The sequence below is a fragment of the Spermophilus citellus genome (genome assembly GCF_964194105.1).
Source record: "Spermophilus citellus genome assembly, chromosome: 3".
Classification (NCBI taxonomy): Eukaryota; Metazoa; Chordata; class Mammalia; order Rodentia; family Sciuridae; genus Spermophilus; species Spermophilus citellus.
In genome coordinates this window covers 40,386,063-40,405,532 of record NC_138184.1, presented here as the reverse complement: position 1 = coordinate 40,405,532, position 19,470 = coordinate 40,386,063, and the positions used below count along the sequence as shown (strand labels likewise).

Below are 19,470 nucleotides of genomic sequence, written 5' to 3'. Positions count from 1 at the left end.
AGACTCTGAAATTCTTATCAGCAAACTCCAACCTCAAAGGGCATGCATGGTTTACCTGTCAAAATTGATTCCCGCCCCCCCCCCCAAACTGAATGCGTTTTTCTGTCATTCTGTGGAATGATCAAGAATTTCTAAGCAACAAATGGACTTTCCAGCATCCAAGGGGGACGGGGGAAAGGATTTGCATGAGTAAACACATGGCAGATCTACATGCAGTAGATTCTGACTTGGGGCCAGATGCTTTCCTGTGTTTTTCGGCTCCTGAACCCATGAACTTTCCCTGACTGCAGTTAATGTATGCAGAAGGAGGATGTGTGCTGGAGTCATTGTTCTCCATCTGCAATTACTCCTTAGAGTCCTGAAGTCAATACTTGAATATGACCCTGCAGCACAACAGTTTGGTCAGTGACTCAACATACAGCTGCAATATTAACTCAGGGCATGATTCACAAATGATTCTACTTCTATTATAGTTGCTGACAGAATCCTGGCAATGCACCCAGTCTTTCAGAGAAACGTTGATCTTGGCAATCAACCCAGTTTTTAGAGAAAAGCTGATATTTGTGTGTACACACATACACAGAAAGAGAGAGAGAAGGGGATATATACATTACACACACACAGCAGCTGGATGGAACCAAAATAGACCCAGAGAGCATTTTTGTCATAACTTGTCAGTGTTCCAGTATTTTCCCTTTCTGCTTTAAAGTGTTATATTCAAGGAAGAGGGACTTGGGTTTGAATCATAGTCCTGTCACTTAATTGGCCACATGCTTTTCCTTCTCTGAGCCTCAAATGGAAAGAATAATATGTTTCAGTTGTGGGAAGAGTGAAGATCATATCTCAGTGGCTGCACATAATAAATGTTTTCTTAAGTTTAATTGTCAAAATCACATAGATGTAACCCAAATAGTATGATTTGCCATAAAAATCATTAATAGAGGGGTTTTAGCCAAAAGTAAATGGAGTTGCAGAACCACATTTTGCAATCAGAGTATAGGTATGGTTTTAGAAAATTTCATTTTAGAAGCAAATGCATGCAAGTGCATAAGTAATCACAAAAATGCAGAACATATTTTAGAATTATGTTTTATCTCCTCATGTTTAATAAAACACACACACACACACACACACACACACACTCACACACTCACACACCCCACACGGGCCTGCAAGCCCTGTAAACCCTCCTTTGCACCTATACAAATGACATCTTGCTTGCCATTTTTATTTTTTAATGGTTAATGAATACCATGTAATAATTGCCAGTTTTCTGCTACCCCTTTGTCCCCTGCTGCAAAAAGATCTAATCTATTCAGAGGAAGATAATTGCAGAGCTGTTGAGACAGAAAAGAAATGGCTGCATCTCACCACTGTTGTGCGCCTCCAGCTGTGAGGCGGAGTTGACAGCGACCTTGCATAGCGAACAGTAAAGAAGCCGTTTTGCCTTTTCTTCCTCAGTCTCCGTGGAAGGACACGAGCTGTTGCCGGTGGCTGTCGTGGGGCTCTTCTCCACTTTAGAGGTGATCTCAGGTGTCATAACACTGCTTTTGCGGATTTCCACACTTGTCGGCGTTGATATTGCTGGTGTCCCTGTGGTACTGTCTGCATTCAAAATACCATACGAAGGGGGTGAGAGTAGTATCATCTTTCCCTATTGGGAAACATATCACTAATATTATATTCTGCTAATAACCACCACAGCAGCTAGCAATTGCTGCTTGTCAACTATGTATCAATAATCTCATGAGGAAATCTGCATGGATGACCACACTTAATTTCGTATATTGAAATAAAATATTCAGATGAGTCTACAAAATTACAGAGATTTAAAAATATTCACACAATTTTTAAAAATACTCTATGGGATAAAAAAAGCCCCCAAATTTCTCTTACCATATTATCTGAGTATAATATTTATACTATTGTACTCTGTATATATGCATTTATACACAGATGACTTTTTAAGAACTAAAATAGAGAGTAAATGCTTTTAGAAATATTTTTCTATTTTTTCCTTACTACTTGACTATTTCCCTTCTGCATTTCCTTGGTGTTTAGGAAAAATAAATATGGAACCCTGATGTCATAATTGCTTTGTCTAGATTATTAGTTCAGAAATGCCATTACTCTGTTTACAAAGAGTTAATAATTCAACACGGAGTACAATAACATTGATATCAAAATAAGAGAAATTCATTCCATCGTGTTGACTAAATGCATGCTCTGTGTCAGACTTCTGTGGGCAGAAGTTTGTGACACAAATATTTAAACATCAGTAGCCACTCTTGATGAGGAATTCACAGACTAGTCACAGCATGCATTAGTCACATCATTTGAAGAGTGTGATGATCATGAACGTGTGGATGCACTGTAACCCAAGAACCCTTTTGGCTCCAATGTCTGATACTAAATCTGGAGAGATCAACCTTCAAAGCAAAACTACCTTGTCCTAACTTCACTGGGGTATACATAGCTCTCCTCCCAAATATGCCAATCACCATGATATTAGCAATGCTTGCCATGTCCAGGAATGATCTGCAAGTGAGCACTACACTCATATTCTATCTATTCTTGTACCTTCTTCATTCCATATTCCCAGGTGGCCTCTGTGGCTACAGCTGCTTTCAGAGCTGCCATTCCATATATCATTTCACATGCTTCTATGGTTACTCTTTAATACCATACTGAAAAGTTCATGATTGGGTCACGTGTACAAGGGACAGTTGTCTGCAGGTAATGGTTTGTTGCCTACCCACGTATCTACATTTTATTAGCTCAATCATCAAGAGCTGAGTGCCATTCAACATGCCTTTTAACTTGGACATCCATTGGATCCACGTGTAGGGGTGGGAATAAGAGCTGATGCTGTTTATTGCTACTTTCCTAAATATGGCATCAGAAACACTACCCAATGCAATGAAAAATCAGCCCTTGTAAAGGACTCTTATATAGTAGTACTCATCTGGATCTTGTTTCCCTTGCCTGACACTTCACACACTTTTAATCACTTATTTAACAGCTAAGATTGTTTCCCAGTATAATGGATAATATTCATAAGTTATGTTTTAAAATATGTCACACTGCAAATCGGTGCACCATAGATAAAAAATAAATAAATAAAATTACTCTAAATAAAATTAACAGTTTTTGCTGTTAGAACACTTTCATTCCCTTGAATGTTGAGAGATCCACTTTCTGATTAGTTTTTACTTGCCTGCTAAGGTCACATTATTAAAATATCAGAGAACAACTTGAACATATCTTTGACAACCTAGAGATGGTATAAAACACAATGCTAACATGCTCCTATAGCTATTTATTGCCCTCCAATAAATCAGAAATTATGGTTTGAAAGCATTTGTGTATGTGTCTTTGAATAACTCACTAGTGACCAATTTGCTAAGTGCTTTATATATTTAAAAGAATTTTATATACCTAGAAAACAATTTCATTTAACCTTCACATAAAGCTATGAGAGTCAGAAAATTCTAGAAATTAAGGATGATTTCCAAGGTCACACAAGTAGAATATATTAAGACAGGGAATATTGTTTCATGGAATAAGGTAATCAGGGTTTGGGGGGGGCAAAAAAACAATACTCTGATAATAAATGTTCTGACTGAACATAAATGTAGCTATTATATTTAAAGTCTGGTTACATACTGAAGAAAGAGTGGGATATTGTAAGTATTTATTTCATTTAAATTAAAGATGCTAAAGATTTCTTTAGTAATGGGATCCTCTAAATAAATTTTTGTCTAAACTGACATACTTATTTAATGTCTCAATCTGAAATGGCACATAAAATAGATCCTATTCATCTGAAGGCAACTTTCTTATTTACGGTGAAATGTGTTAAAAAAAAAAGTACAGAAAAAACAAAGCCACACATCCTCCAATCCCTGCGACAGCTGCATCAGTATTTCTGCTGACCCCAGAGGATAAGGCACATTTAAAAGACACTATAAGATTAGAAGCACTAGATTCTCTATGGTTGGGGCTTAGTGAAGTATTAATATTGCTTTGGCAAGTTCCTTGCTTGAGACAGGCTTAGGGGAATTAACAGCAAAATGCTTCATTTCCCATATTTCTATTTTGTGGCACACTTTTGACCACGTAGCTAAGCACAGATACATTATTTTCTAAGCTTGCAGTGCCTTTGAAAAACAAACACAAAAATCACATTTTTCATTTTAAATTTAATACATAGACATTGATTCCATAAAGGTAGGATTGTTAATAATTTATAACAAGACATTGATTTTTCAATCACCTTTGTTATATCTGTAATAAAGGGGACTTTTAAAAGAAAAGAAATTAAGGTAAATACAGTTTAAGATTATACATTATTCAAAGAGAATCACCTACTCTATGCTTTGCATACAAAGTAATAATATAGCAAACAGATTTTCCTTAACATGGGAACCAAATTACCAAATACATATACACTAATGATATGTACTCATTAAAATAGTCTTGAATGGATGATCATGTTAATAACATATAATGTGATGAGAATTACCTGTGGTTCCTCCTTCCCCAAATCTATAACCCCTGTGTAGCTATGAGGAAAATAAAAAATGAACCTAAATTGCAATGTACTCTACCACATTCCTGACCAATGTTCCTCAAAGATATCAAACTCATCAAAACAAGGAGTTTAAGAAACTGTCACTGCATAGGGGGGCCTAAGAAGACAGGACTACTAAATGTAATATGGGATTGGATCCTGGGGTAAAAAAGAGAAAAGGACATTTGGCAAAAACTTAAGAAATGTGAAGGTGGGTGTTGGGTGTGGTAATGGGATCCTTTAGTAATGGGATCTTTCTAAGTATAATCCAAGCAATTTGGGAGGCTGAGGCAGGACAAGTTCAAGTTCAGTCTCAGCAAGTGAATAAGACCCTCAGCAAGTCAGTGAGAACTCGTTTCAAAAAATAAAAAGGACAAAGGTTATCACTCAGTGGTAAAGTGACCTTGTTTTCGATTCCCAGTACCCTTCTCTTAAAAAAAAATCATAGTAAAGTATGAGAGCTTTAGTTAATAATAATATCAGTATTGGTTCCTTAGTTGTTATGAATATAGTGCAGTAATGAGAAATGTTAACTATGAAGGAAATGAGGTACAGGGTGTGTGGGAACTCTCATATTCTTGCACTTTTTTTAAAAAATAAAACTAAGACTATTATAAAATTAAAGTTTATTAAACTTAAGAAAAATAGAAGTAAAACTAGTCAAATAAATAAAATTTCTTCTCAATGACTTTACAGAATCATAGCCAAAAGGGAACTTGGCAGTTTTACAGTATGGCTTTCTTGATTTTTCACTAGGAAGGTTTCACTAAGTTTTTCAAGGTAATACTATACCCTAAGGTAGAAAGTAGGAGTGACCGGACATAGTCCAATTCCAAATCTAAAGTTTGTTATCCTACACTAACAGACTCACATACATTCTATCAACATTTATTAAGCAGTTATTTCATGCTAAGATCTTTGCCAAGTCACAGGCAATAAGGCCACACAGACCATGTACCTAAGTTAGCAGTGACACAGTTCACAGGAGACATTTCAAAGTGATTCAATAATGATAATTATAAGAAGTCCTTCATCTCTTTTTTTCTCAGGACCACATCCTCACACTCACACTTTACATCAATGAGGCACTCAACAAATATTTATTGAAAGAAACCAATGAATGAATGAAAGAACAATAATCATTGTGAAAGCACTTTTAAAGGCTTTATAGTTATTAATTCATTCAATGCTCATAAAAATGAAAATACGCAAATCATGTTTTATCCCAGTCTGAGCAAAGAAATGGAGGTGTGGAGAAATTTGGGAACATCCAACGCCACACTGGCAGCAGGCAACAGTGACTTGAATTCAGACTGTCTGGCTCACTCGCAGGTGTTGTTCATTTCTTTTGTATTGCTAAAATTTAGATTTTGATTATAAGACTTTTAGCTAGTCATCATTTATTATTGCAAGCTGAAAGGCAACATCTTTTTTTTTTTTTTTTGGTACTGGGGATTAAACTCAGAGGCACTCAACCACTAAGTCATATCCCCAGCCCTATTTTGTATTTTATTTAGAGACAGGGTCTCACTGAGTTTGCTTAGCACCTCGCTTTTGCTGAGGCTCATGATCCTCCTGTCTCAGCCTCCTGAGCTGCTGGTATTACAGGCATGCACACTGTGCCCAACTGAAAGGTAACATCCTAAATACTAAACTTAAAAAAAAACAACAAACTAAACATGGCCTAAACTAGAGTCAATCAAGTATGTCCAATCATGCATTTATGCTCAAGTACTTAAATCCATTTAGAAAGAGGAGAAAAGGAAAATCTTTAGTTTTCAAATAACCTCTTGTGCAGAATGGCAAGAATAAATCACAGCCTACTCTCCAGCCCAGAAAATGATAAAAGTAGTATAATGATTCACTTTTCTCAGTGTTTCCCAAAGGCTGATTTAGATTTCTTTGCAGTATTCAACTAAGGATTCTGGGAACAATGTATGTGACAGAGAGTTGGAAATAATGGGTGAGATTCAATGGGAAGAAAAAGGGTTGGATGGTCTGGGCTTGTATTTCTGTGCCGTTTTTCTGCCAGTGCCCTGTAGCAAAGAATCATTATTGCAACTGTCACTATTTGGCTTTGGCATCAAAACAGATTGCTAATACTTTGTGGAATGGGGCTTTAGTTGAGAATGAAAGGTAGCATGTCAGTATTCAGAGGGGCCCATTTGTGACCCTCATTTTGTATAAAAACATTATAAATACTTTTAAAAAAATCCAGAAAGCATAAGGAAGGATTCCAAAAAACATCAACAACTTGAATTCTGGATAATAAAGTAGAGCAGCCAAGTTACACGGTCTGGGTAAGAAAAAGAGAGAGAGAAGGAAAGAAAAATTATTCCTCTAGTTACAGACTTCATAACCCAAATGGGAAAACCATAGCTGAGTTATTTCAGTTTCCTCCTAGGAAACAGGGATGAATGTTATGACCCAAAGACACTCATTACGTTTTCCTATAGATGGAAGACTCAGAATTACACACGATTTATTTTCTTCTTTCCTGTGTGAGTTTAAGTCTCACTCATACTTGCTAGCAAGTGAGTACAACATCTGCTTCCTCTTAAAGATGCTGACACTCTGAAGTATAAAAAGAAGAAAATCACAAGCCTTTGGAAATTAGTACTGGAAGTTTCTTTCCTATTGATTTTATTCAATTTAGCCAATATACATCAAACATGTTGTCACAGTTAGACCTGGGAAGGAATGGACCTTGGCATTGGGCTTTGTACTTATCAGGGAACCATGAGGCACCAGTCACTGAAACAAAACCTCTTTGTTTTTGTACTTTTGGCCTTATAAAACAAAAACAAAAACTTTTGAATTGGCTTGGCTTGGTAAGCAGTAGAGCAAGCAATGGAAATTATGAAAAGGGAAAGTTGAAAGCCAAGGTATAGATATCAAGAGTTAACAAGGGTGTGTATGTGTGTGTGTGTGTGTGTGTGTGCGCGCGCGCGCGCTGTCTGGAAGTCAGAGAAAGAGTGGGTGCTTGTATATAAATCTGGCAAAAGCATCCCAGTCATCAAAATGTAATATAAAAGGGACAGAGTAATGGCTGCCACCACATACTCTGCTAGGATGGTATTAACTATAGGATATGTTTCAAACTGCCTGGTAATCTCGAGTCCACAAAAGGAGGCTGGACAGGAACCAGACATGGCCCTCCACTTGTAGGCCACCTGATTTGGGTGAGGTCAGTCACCAATTCGAGCTCCTGGCTTTGTGCAGAGTTTCTGCAGATCTGTTTTATAGCTTGGTAGGGCTCAGAATCGAGTCAGGCAAGGAGATTCTTAAGTCTCCATATCATACAGTTCCTGAAGAACAGGTAATGGGGATGCTTGGTGACACCTGATAAAAATTTAGATATGTGGCATACTGTCCCCATTTGTACTCTTGTCCTAGCCCTAGAAACTTCTTGAGTATGTCTGACTTAACTGCTCCCTAATGTCAGACACTGTGCTAATCACTGGGGGTAGAGAAATCAGTATAATATATCTTATATACAAAAGATTGACAGCACTCTAGTAAAAGTGGAGGAAACAAATGGGTTCACTCTCTTTGAGGAGGATGTAAAGGAGGTGTTATAAGAAAATATTAGAAAAACGAGTTGTACTCCAAATCCCAATTTATTTGCACCTATAATGGTCAATGACATGAAAGTAAGATGCAAAAAGTGATCCTGTGAACTTTTAATTCACAATTTCTGCCCTGTTGTAACTTATACGAAACTCTCCATGTTCTAAGGAATCAGGTGAACAATTCTCTCTGCCATCTCATCATTTAAACTGCACTACCCAAATCTTGTCTATATTAGAAATTGCAGAAAAGAAAGAGTTTTTTTTTAAAAAAAACAAATTGCTAAAACAATCAAACATCAACTTCTGAGGCAATTACTTCAAGAGTAGATGCATACATAGAGATTTTGGATATCAGTTGAACTCACTGTGCCATGGATATCACACGCAGATCAGAATATAAACAATTCTCATGCAAAAGTATTTAAGACAGAGCACACTTAAATTAAAAAAAAAAAAAGGAAAAGAAAGGTTCAACTTGTAGATTTCTAAGGCCAGTACCTAATTATTTTCATAGGAATTGGTCATCTTCCAGGATGATCATGTGATACGTTAAGGAAATATTATAAATTATCCTATGATAAATTACCCTATGAATTATCCTAAGTAGCTTTCATCCCATAGGATAATTTATCCAGACTTTAGACTATTCCTGTCATTTACATTTTATGATAAGCAGATGAGAGAATAGGTTTTTCCCAACTCTATAGAAACCCTAACAAGGAGATGAGGATTATGTCCAGATCAAAGAAGGCTTCATGAGGGACAGCAAATAACAAGCTAACAAGAAGCAGAAGGGAAATCAGTATGAAACCACACAGAGGGAGAAGCAGGAAAATCCAGATCCCCCACTGGGGAGTTAAGCAGGATCCAATAGTTGGTCAACCAAGTTGATATCCACTTAACATCTACAAACCTTGCTTTTCTTTTCTTTCTTTCCTTTTTTTTTTTTTTTTTTTTTTTTTTTTTTTTTTTTTGTGGCACTGAGGATTGAATCCAGGGTTTTGTGCATCTGAGGCAAGCACTCTACCAACTGAGCTCTATCCCCAGGCCCACAAACCTTACATTTTAAAAATGTCCTTGACCTTGAAAAAGACCTCTCAAGTTTGAACTGGGATTTTGCCAAGTATAAACAGGCAGTGTTACTTTTTCCAGGCAATAGTCCTACTCCCTTCCAAAAAAAAAAAAAAAAAAATCCTTAGCAAACCATCAACATTTCTATGGTGAGATGCAATTTTTGAGATATATGTGATAAATGAGAAGAAGGTAGAGACACATCCACATCTTTGTTGAAGAAAAAAATAATTTTGGGAATGCAGTAGAGTTTCCATTTAGCAGTTAAACCAGGGTTGATTTTCTTGAGAACAGGGTCTTCTCTCCCTGACTTAGAGTCTGTCTGTTTCTGAGAGAATTCATTTTTATTCTGTTCACAGAGGTTTAGTATAAAACATAATTTGTTCTCTCCAAAGAAAAATTAATCCAAAGTAAGTTAATCAGAAGGAAAGGTGGTTAGGCCTTGGATTAACTGAGTGGATCTGGCCTTTGTATATATAGTGGATAAGTACCCAAACTTACCTGTTTGGTTAGAACTTGGGATTTTATTATTGCATTTTTCCCACATCATAAAGTTCTATTTTATTTTTGAGCTCATACAAACCTAGGTTAATGTTTTTCTGATCAGTTTTATTTTTTGACTGTGGAGTTTTTAAACATTGCAATGGAGATTTCACCTAGGCATAGCTACAAGGCCTTTATTTACTATTGTCTTATGTGTTGTATGTTGTGTGCACACTTCTGTTTTGTGTTGTATGTCTGTATGTGTGTATGTCCATATTTCTTATATGAGGAGCGCTCATGAAAAAATGGATCCGAATTTTTTCTTTATTCACGTGATTTATATGGTTTAATTTAAATTAGGTGAACAGCTGTTAATGATTGTTTTTAAAGATGGTTAACAGATTAGGTAAACAACTGTTAAGGATTGTTTTTAAAGGAGTTTAACAGATCTGTTTGTTTACTTTCACCTTTCCTTTTCATTATATTTAATAATTCTGTTCAGGATAATGTCTCTTTAGCATCATTGCCAGAATTTCCATCTCCATCCCAATTCCGGTGAAGACTGAGATAAAACCAAACTATAGCTTCTATGATAGCTATCACAGTAAACTGTATAAACTGATGCATCAACGAATATAACTCAACAAGTAATGCTCAATCAAGGACTTGATTTACTTTGGGAGGAAATGGACATATTGATAGACTCCTCCAATTTGAACTGCTTGCAGAACTTGCCTGGACTATATATCAGTTGCATACATTGTGAAATATCATCTGGTGCACCAAATTGTGGTACTGCTGGCATATCTTTGCTGATGGTGTCCCCAGTGATGCAATTTCCTTGCCAGCTCACCCCATGTTAATTGTGGTAATACTGGCATATCTTTGCTGATGGTGTCACCAGTGACGCAATTTTTCCAAAGGAGCCATCAATTGGCTTGGTGTCGTGGCATTTCTGTATCCTCCTCCCTTCTACTAGTGATGGTCTAAAATTTGGGGGCCAACAGAGGTGGGGCAAAGAACCTCACCCCCCCACTGGCACCAAGGCTAAATTTGGGGGCCAACAGAGGTGAGGCAAGAACCTCACCCCCCCACTGGTGCATAGGCCTATCCACAAGCATGGCTGAATGCTGGACCGGTAGTCAGTGACGGGTTGATCTGATTACAGTGGATTCAACCTAAGACAGGAAGCCTAAAGGTCAGTTCTCCCATGACGGGTAAGAACCATATGTTGAATTGGACAACCTACCAGGCACGGTCCCTAGCCACATTGCTTGTTGCTTAATTAAACAGAAGGGGGCAGATGCTAGGAGCCACAAGCAGATAAATGATGCATGGCACCTTTGCTTGTAAAGTGACGCCAGCTAGCCACTGAGATGATATGATTATGTTAAGATTTACATTCATATGCAAATTGGGCTCCTGCTGTTCACCTTGGCCTGCTACTGGACTCAAGTTACGGGACTCCTGGAGAGTTCCCATTGGTTGGGGAAGGATAGTAGGAGGAAATTCCGGGGGAGGTCCGGGGCCCCCTGGTTCCGGGGGAACGCGCGGTTCCGGCAGATGCCCGTGTGGGAGGACCGGGTTTGGCTTGCCGGCGCCTACGGAGTATTGGCGGCTTTTTCAAAATAAAGTTTTGTTCCTGCTTGAGTGGCTCGTGATTCTGTGCCCAGCCAAGACTGCGGCAGCAAATATTACAGAAGGAAAAGGAAGACAGAAGGAAAAAAAAATCAATGTATTTCAAAGCTATTTTATATTGCTTGGGTGTCACTAGATTAGAAAGCTGCCTTTTCAGGCTTCTCATAGAGATTTTTATTTTTTTCCCTCAGTAAGGCGGAAGAAAAAAAAATTCTATGAATGGTAGTTCCCCTGTTGTAAGAACTTTCAGAGAAAAATGGAAAATTAAAAGTGCTGCATGTTGCAATAACAGTTCCCATTTCATTAATGAGAAGACCTCTGTGTTGAAAATCTTAATGGGAAATCTGGCAAAATGTCAAAGTGGGTATACAGCCACTGTCTTTGGTAGCTATCTATTTAATATAGAGAGCAATAAATGTTTTTCTTCGGGCCATGTGCTTTAGGCTACAAATGAGGGTTTGCCTTGTGTCCATAACTTCTATAATATCTAACTATTAGGAATTATGACATGATAAATCATGAAAGTTGAAAGTTTTTGCTAATTGAAATTGAACTCAAAGAGTGTGTGATCTTGGCTTCTGCCTAGTGCATTTAGAATGTGTGGAGAATTTAAAATGTGGAGGCAGTCACGCTAAGTCATTTAGGATACAAATCCTTGGTCTAGAATCCTGTTAGGCAGTCCATATAAAAGTGAAGTAATAATTGTCAGCTTTTCAATTTTTTTTTTTTTTTTGGTACAACAGAGCTGTCTTTAAGATAAGAAAACAAGCTCTCATAATGAAGGGCACAATGATAAAATATCTAGAAGGGATATAATTTAGAGCATTATCCCATCTGGTCTCAGGCATTTTATTGTATGTGCAAGAATTACTTAGTGTAATTACAATGTATTGTTTCATGGATTAACTATGCAGAAAACATTTTAATCACCCGAAAGATACCATGATGTCACTGATGAGAACTTGCCATCATTCATTTCACAGACATTTAGATTAAAGTCCCTCCCCACTTTTGGTTTCAGGGGAGTAGGAAAGGAGCATTGAAGGAGAAAATTCCATTGGAATTTATAGGAGATGACTTACAAAAATGAAGAAAACATACAAAAAGAACCTTTACAAAAATCACAAAACACTTTTCTAACCGAAAAATTTCAAGAACTACCGACTATTTCTTTTTAGTTGTTAGCTGTGTTGTTGAAAGACTCAAACTACCAGTCATTTTAATCAAAATAGGACATTAAAATTATTTTCCCTCTGTAGGGAAAGGAGAAAGATGAGGTTATCATGTAACACAACTCATTGATAGAATCTCTCTCTTCAAAGTAGTTGTTTCCATACAGTGTTAATATTAGTTTAGCCAACCTAATATTGGGGGGTCAGGGGACACATAAAAATTAGAGAAGATGTGCAAATTGAAATGAAACAGAGAAATTAAAATTCTACTCAGTATTTAATGAAAGGTGGCTACTTGGAACATCATAAAATTATGGAATCAAAGGCCCTCTTTCCCAGCAAAGCCAACTGTCATGTTTCTAATAATCATCTTATTATCTACAGAAACCATACATTTTTTTTTTTCATGAAATAGCAGGTATAAAATTATCTTGTCTATTATTTCCACACAAAGTTCCAGAAATTCTAAACTACGACAGATTGCAGCCTGCAAAAATCTCCCCCAAAATATGTATTCTTCATTTCACTTTTGAGAATACGTTCATTGTAACAATATCACCATTTTACCAAAACATTAAATGAAATGTTGTTTTAGAAAATCATTATTTTTTATTATTTTATTGTTGGTTGTTCAAAACATTACAGAGTTCTTAATATACCATATTTCACAGAATGATTCAAGTGGATTATGAACTCCCACCTTTACCCCGTATACAGATTGCTGTGTCACATCAGTTACATTTCCATTGATTTACAAATTGCCTTTCTAGTGACTGATGTATTCTGCTGTCTATCCCATTCTCCACTATCCCCCCTCCCCTCCCCTCCCCTCCCCTCCCCTCTCTCCACCCCCTCTACTGTAAATCGTTTCTTACACTTATATAATTTCTTTCCTACTCCTCCTTTCCTCTTATATGTAATTGTGTATAACCCTGAGGCTCACCTTCCAATTCCATGCAATTTCCCTTGACTCTCCCTTTCCCTCCCGCCTATCATCCCTGTTAAATGTTAATCTTCTTCTCCAGCTCTTCGTCTCTATCCTGTCCTTGGTTACTCCCCTTATATCAAAGAAGACATTTGGCATTTGTTTTTTAAGGATTGGCTAGCTTCACTTAGCATAATCTGCTCTAATGCCATCCATTTCCCTCCAAATTCTATGATTTAGAAAATCATTTTTTTTTAACGAAGAAATCTTTAGAAAAACTATCTTGATTATCCTTAGGCCTCAATAAGATACCTTCCCCCCCTTTTTTTCTTTTTAGCAGCAAGTTGTTTCAAATCCAATTATTTAGTTTGAGTGTATATTTAGAATGAAAGGGCTTATTAGGTAGATATATCAACCAATATTTAATTTCAACACTATAATTTATTTTTAAGGCAAATCTGGGTTAAATAAGGATATACCATATGAGAATTAATTTCAAAGGATATTTGTGTTATCTGTGAAACTGTCAGTACTCGTCATTATGATCCTATGGAATGCTAAATATTTTTATAGCCACCAAAGAACAGAAATCTAGTCCCATATGACCTGACCTGTCAAAGGATGCTGACATTTCTATTTCATTTCATGTGCTGGGATCTTGTTTCAGGAGTCAAATCAGAATATCCTATCAGCAATAAGAATGGTGCTGTGACTCAGTGGTAGAATGCTCGCCTAGTAGCGTGCTTGCCTAGCATGCATGAGGCACTGGGTTCCATCCTCAGCACCACATAAATGTAAAATAAAGATATTGTGTCCACTTAAATCTAAAAAATAAACATTAAAAAAATGTGGACTCAACAAGTCAGGAATAAGAAAAAGAATAGAAGTTCTAAAATTTCACCATTAATTTAGGTAAGAATAATATTTAAAATCCAACTCTTGAGCTTTAGGAAAGTTCACTATTTTATTTAGGATACATGTGTGTATATCAGTTTTTAATTCTCAATACTTTGGCTACTTTTAACAAAAACCCAGCTGGGAAAATTAAGAATCAAGAGGCAGCACCTTGATTGGGTAAACTGTTTTTAGAAATCACTTTTTCAAAACAGATACATTTTCTTGGGACCCATGGTTTTCTTTTTGTGCATCCTGGTTTCATTTGGAGATTTTCCTCTAGCACTGGTAAAGCCTTACCACGGACATGTGACTAGCTGTGTTCATGTCCTCACTGCAGGCTTCTCTCGCCTAGGGAGGAAGCCAGCCAACAATGCCTGCATCCAGGACTGGTTGTGTGCAATCAAAAAGTCAAAAGTCTGAGTGTTCAGGGAGGGTGCGAGGCAGAGACCACATCCAAGCCTGGTATTGGGAAGGCTGCTGCCAAGCTCGAAGATCACAGCCAGGCTTCGACAGCCAATTCTCAGGGCTGGAGAGAAAAAGTCAGAGCCAGAAGGCAAACTGGGTGAGAAGAAACAGGTCCTCGGGTATTTAAGGACGTGACTTAAGACCATGGCAGGCAGACAAGGTGACAACCTTGTTAGGTTATTTTTAGCTTAAAGGCCTTACTTCTTGGACAGCTCTGTATCGTTTTATTGAGGACAATCCTTGTGGTCCCTACCTGCACCTTCCAGAGAAATGAGGTGAAGGAATGGATAGAAGATATGGGTCTAGAGACTCTGTGCTTTATGCCCCTGGACTACACTACAAGAAGTTGATGAACCAGTGGCCAGAGCTCAAGTTCCTTTGTTAATTCCTTGTTTGCTCAAATTTTTTTCCCTGCTTCATCAAAAATAAAATAACAATATAAGCAAATAAAATAACACATGTACGTATGCATGTTTCTGTTTCCAATTCCACTTTGCTCTCATGAGTCACCCCTCATTGAGGGCATTTCTGTAGGAAGCAAACTAGAAAATTTCTTGGTTCATTGGTGTGGGGGAGAGAAAAGTGACCAAGAATTGGGCAGCTCACCTGGTGGAATTGAGTTGTATGGTCTGGTTGAGTATTTATTCTGAGAAGGTTACCCAGAGAACATTGCGGCTTAGGACTCAATTGTGTAAAAATATAATGTGATGTACCAAAATTGAACCCCAGAATAGATTCATCTGGATAATTCAAGGGCACACACAACTCTAGGCATTGGGGAATTCTTGAAGGATACTTGGACATTGAAAAAAAAAAGTATTCTGTTTTCACACAATCATCTTCTTTTCATATAACACATGATGTCTCTATGAATTTTTAGCACTGCAATGTCATCGTTTCAGTAGTCACTTGCTCTTACATAACAATTCAGGAAAAATCCACTGTGACTTAACCTTTAGAGCGCAATTCCAAAACCACAGCTTTGTTTCTGCCTGACTTGTCAATCTGGGTTAGTCAATATTTGCTCAGATTGGAGGTTAAACTAACTTAAGTTGAACAGACCTGCATGAGACAGAATTATTTGTATTTGTTTATTAACTGTTTTTTTTTTTATTTGTGGGGGGCAGGATAGGCAGAACAAGAAAACAGAAAAATCAGAGAGATGTTTGAGGTGCCCTCCAAAATTACATATTTTATAGGGAGAAAAGTTTTGTGAGTTTCTTCTCTTAATGAATATTTTTATCAGTCCAGCTGAATTGAGATGATGAACCAATCCACAGAATTTGGATAAAATTCATCTCTTTTGATCTTTGAAGGTCCCATCATCAAAGATATTCCATTTCTACTGGAGCATGTATCCTGTTAAGATTTCTAAATTGTTAGTGGAAAAGGTGTCAATAGCTATGTTTCATAAATTCTGATGTCAATATCACTGACATATGCAAATGAATGGCAAATGTCAAGGAAGTATACAATCAAGTTTGCAAGGTTATACAATATACTGAAAGTGATAGATTATATATCATTCAAAACAAGAGAAAGATTTCTTCTTCAACTACATTTATTTATTTATGTTAAATTGTGGATGACACAGAGAGGCTCTCTCCTTAGTCCAACAATCTAGCTGTCTAGTTTTATAAATCCTTATTTTAAATGCTGCTGCATGAATCAGCTCTCAGGTATCACAAAACATTCCTTCAGAGGTAAACCTAAAGAATTACAAAATTAAACAAATATGTGATAAAGAAATTTTTAAAAGGTGTAAAACAATAGTAGTATTTTAGATTTGTTTAACCTTTTTAAGTTTTCTGATGACTTTGCATACATTTCCCTTGCCAATACCTTTACTATTAATTAGCTAAGTTTTTAAGAGCATCAAAATTATTTAAAGTTTATTATTGCCACCTGGCAAAAAATATTATTTTTGATAATAACCAGGTAACTATTAAAATATTATGTAGTATCAGTAGGACACTGTAGCAGTCCTATAGTAACATATATGTTTACAAATACGTGTGTGTGTGTGTGTGTGTGTGTGTGTGTAAAATTGAACTCAGGACACTTTTTCACCTAGCTCTATTACCACTCTTTTTTATTTTTAGTATTTGAAAAGGATCTTGTGAAGTTGCAGGGGCTGGGCTCTAACTTGTGATGTTCTTGCCTTAGCACCCCCAAGTTGCTGGGATTACAGGCATGCTTCACCACACTTGGCAAAAATTGTTGCTATAAAAGTATTGCTAAGGCAATGTGTATCACTACCAAACATCATATATTTAATTTTGAACTAATTTTATACTATTTAGAATAGAAACATGTACTACATATTTTTGTTGATATTATATTAAATTTAATGTGCCATGTCAAATATCAAATGCCTACTTATCATATTCGCCATGGTTTATGCCCTTCTGTTTAGAAACTGTAATCATTTAAAACATTAAAAAGTCAGAGATATCCTTTTAAAGTAGAGTGTAGATCACATTGCTCTTTTCTACATACTGCTGTAATGGCTCCCCTATTATGTTCCATGTAAAACCTGATGTCCAGTTGTAAGTTTTCCTCCTTAGACCAGGAAAAAGCAAAGATATCACCTGTTGCCATGGCCATCCATCATTGTACTGTATACTCTAGTTGGGATTATTAATCAAGGGAAAAATGGTTTGCAGATTAGAGAAAAAGAAGTAAAACTATTTCTATTCTTAGATGCCATGATCTTATACATCAAAAGCCCTAAGGAATCTACTAGAAAAAAAAGCCAATAGTTTCAATAAGGTCATAGAATATGAGATCAACATACAAATCAGTTATACCAGTAACGAATAATTAAAAAAAATGTTTCCATGAAAAGGAATTAAAAACTTAGGAATAATTTCACTAAGGAAGTGCAAGACTCATACACTGAAATGATACAATGATGTTGAAAGAAATTAAAAATCCCTAAATAAATGGAAAGATATCCCCTGTTCTTGGATTAGAAGGCTAACAGAGTGAAGACGACTCAAGTTAGTCTACATCTATGCAATCCCCATAGACATTCTAAGTGTGTTTTTTCTTGTAGAGTGGACAAGCTTACCTAAATTTCATGTAGATATGAAGGGCATCTAATAGCTAAAACAATACTGAAAAAGAACAATGTTGGAGGGCTCACACTTCCAGATTTCAAAACTTATTAAAAAGTTACAGTAATCAAAACAATATGGTATAATGACAGATGTATAGATAAACGAAACATGGTCCAGAAAGAAAATAAATCTATACCTTCATCTATGGCCAATTATATTTTAGCAAATCTGCCCTGTGAAGACTTCAACAAGGGTATTGGGACAAATGGATATCCACATGCAAAAGAATTAAGCTAGACCTCTACCTCCCACTATATGCCACACAAAATAGATCAATGTTCTATAATATGAGACTTCAAACAACAATATTCTTAGAAAGAAATATATGTGTAAATATAGGTGACCTTGGATTAGGCAATGGTTTCTTTAAAAAAATTTAAAAGCTTTTAAGAGTCAAAGGATGCTATCAAACAAAATGAGAAAACAACACACTGAATAGGACAAAATATTTGTAACTTATATAGTTTATAATGGTCTAATGTCCAGAATAAAGAAATCATGCAATTAAATAGTAAAAAACAAACAACACAGTGAAAAATCAGGCATATGATTTGAATAGACCTTTCAAATAAGATAGACAACAGGCCAATAGAGATATTAAAAGATATTCAACTTTAGGCAATAGAGAAATGTAAATAATAACCACTGGGAGATGCCATTTCATATCAAATAGGATGACTGCCATAATACAAAAATTTTAATTAAATTTATAACAGAAAATAAGTTTAGGCAAAGATGTGAAGAGATCTGAATCCTTACACATTCCTGGCAAGAATACAAAATGTTGTAGTCATTAGAAAAGTCTGAAAGTTGCTCCAAAATTTGGTTCTTAGGCATGTACCCTACATAATTGAAACTACATTTCACATACATACAACTTGTGCAATAAATGTTCATGAAAGCACTATTTATAATCGTCAAAGGCTTCTAATGAGCTGGGTGAGGTGGCAAACATCTGTAATCCCAGCAGTTCGGGAGGCTGAGGCAGAAGGATCAAAGCCAGCCTCAGCAAAAGCAAGGCACTAAGCAACTCAGTGAGACCCTGTCTCTAAATAAAATATAAAATAGGGCTGAGGATATGGCTCAGTGGTCAAGTGTCTCTGAATTCAATCCCCTGTACCTGCCCCCCCTCCAAAAAAAAAGATTCTAAAGACCCTGATGTCCATCAAATGATGAATGTCTAAATAAAATGTGATACATATTTAAATGGAATATTTTTCATCACCAAATAAAGAACCAAGTTGTAACCTCTTTTTGGTGATTAAAAAAAAAAAGTCAATGTATGAAAGTGTGAGTGCTCCAAGATTGTTCTTTTTCAGAATTATTTTAGCTATTAGGTCCCTTTCATTTCTATATGAAGTTTAGGTAAGCTTGTCCATTTCTACAAGAAAAAAAAAATACACTTCAACATGGTTGACTCTTGAAAGCAAAATACTGAGTTAAAAAAAAAAAAGCAGTTAGTCACAAAAGGCCACTTATTGCATGACTCCATTCACATAAATTGTCCAAATAAGAAAACCCCTAAGAGTCAGAAACTAGATCAGAAGTTGCC

The 19,470-nt window shown here is 36.3% G+C and overlaps 1 protein-coding gene across 2 annotated transcripts in view; it reads right to left on the bottom strand.

Annotated features, from left to right (window-relative positions):
• Positions 1-19,470, bottom strand: part of ZNF385D (zinc finger protein 385D) — a 296,749-nt gene that overhangs the window by 20,273 nt on the left and 257,006 nt on the right. For both annotated transcript variants that reach the window (XM_081283994.1, XM_081283995.1), the window contains one exon: positions 1,372-1,605. In XM_081283994.1, coding sequence (XP_081140120.1) covers positions 1,372-1,605 — 234 coding nt within the window. The remainder of the gene's footprint in view (positions 1-1,371; positions 1,606-19,470) is intronic.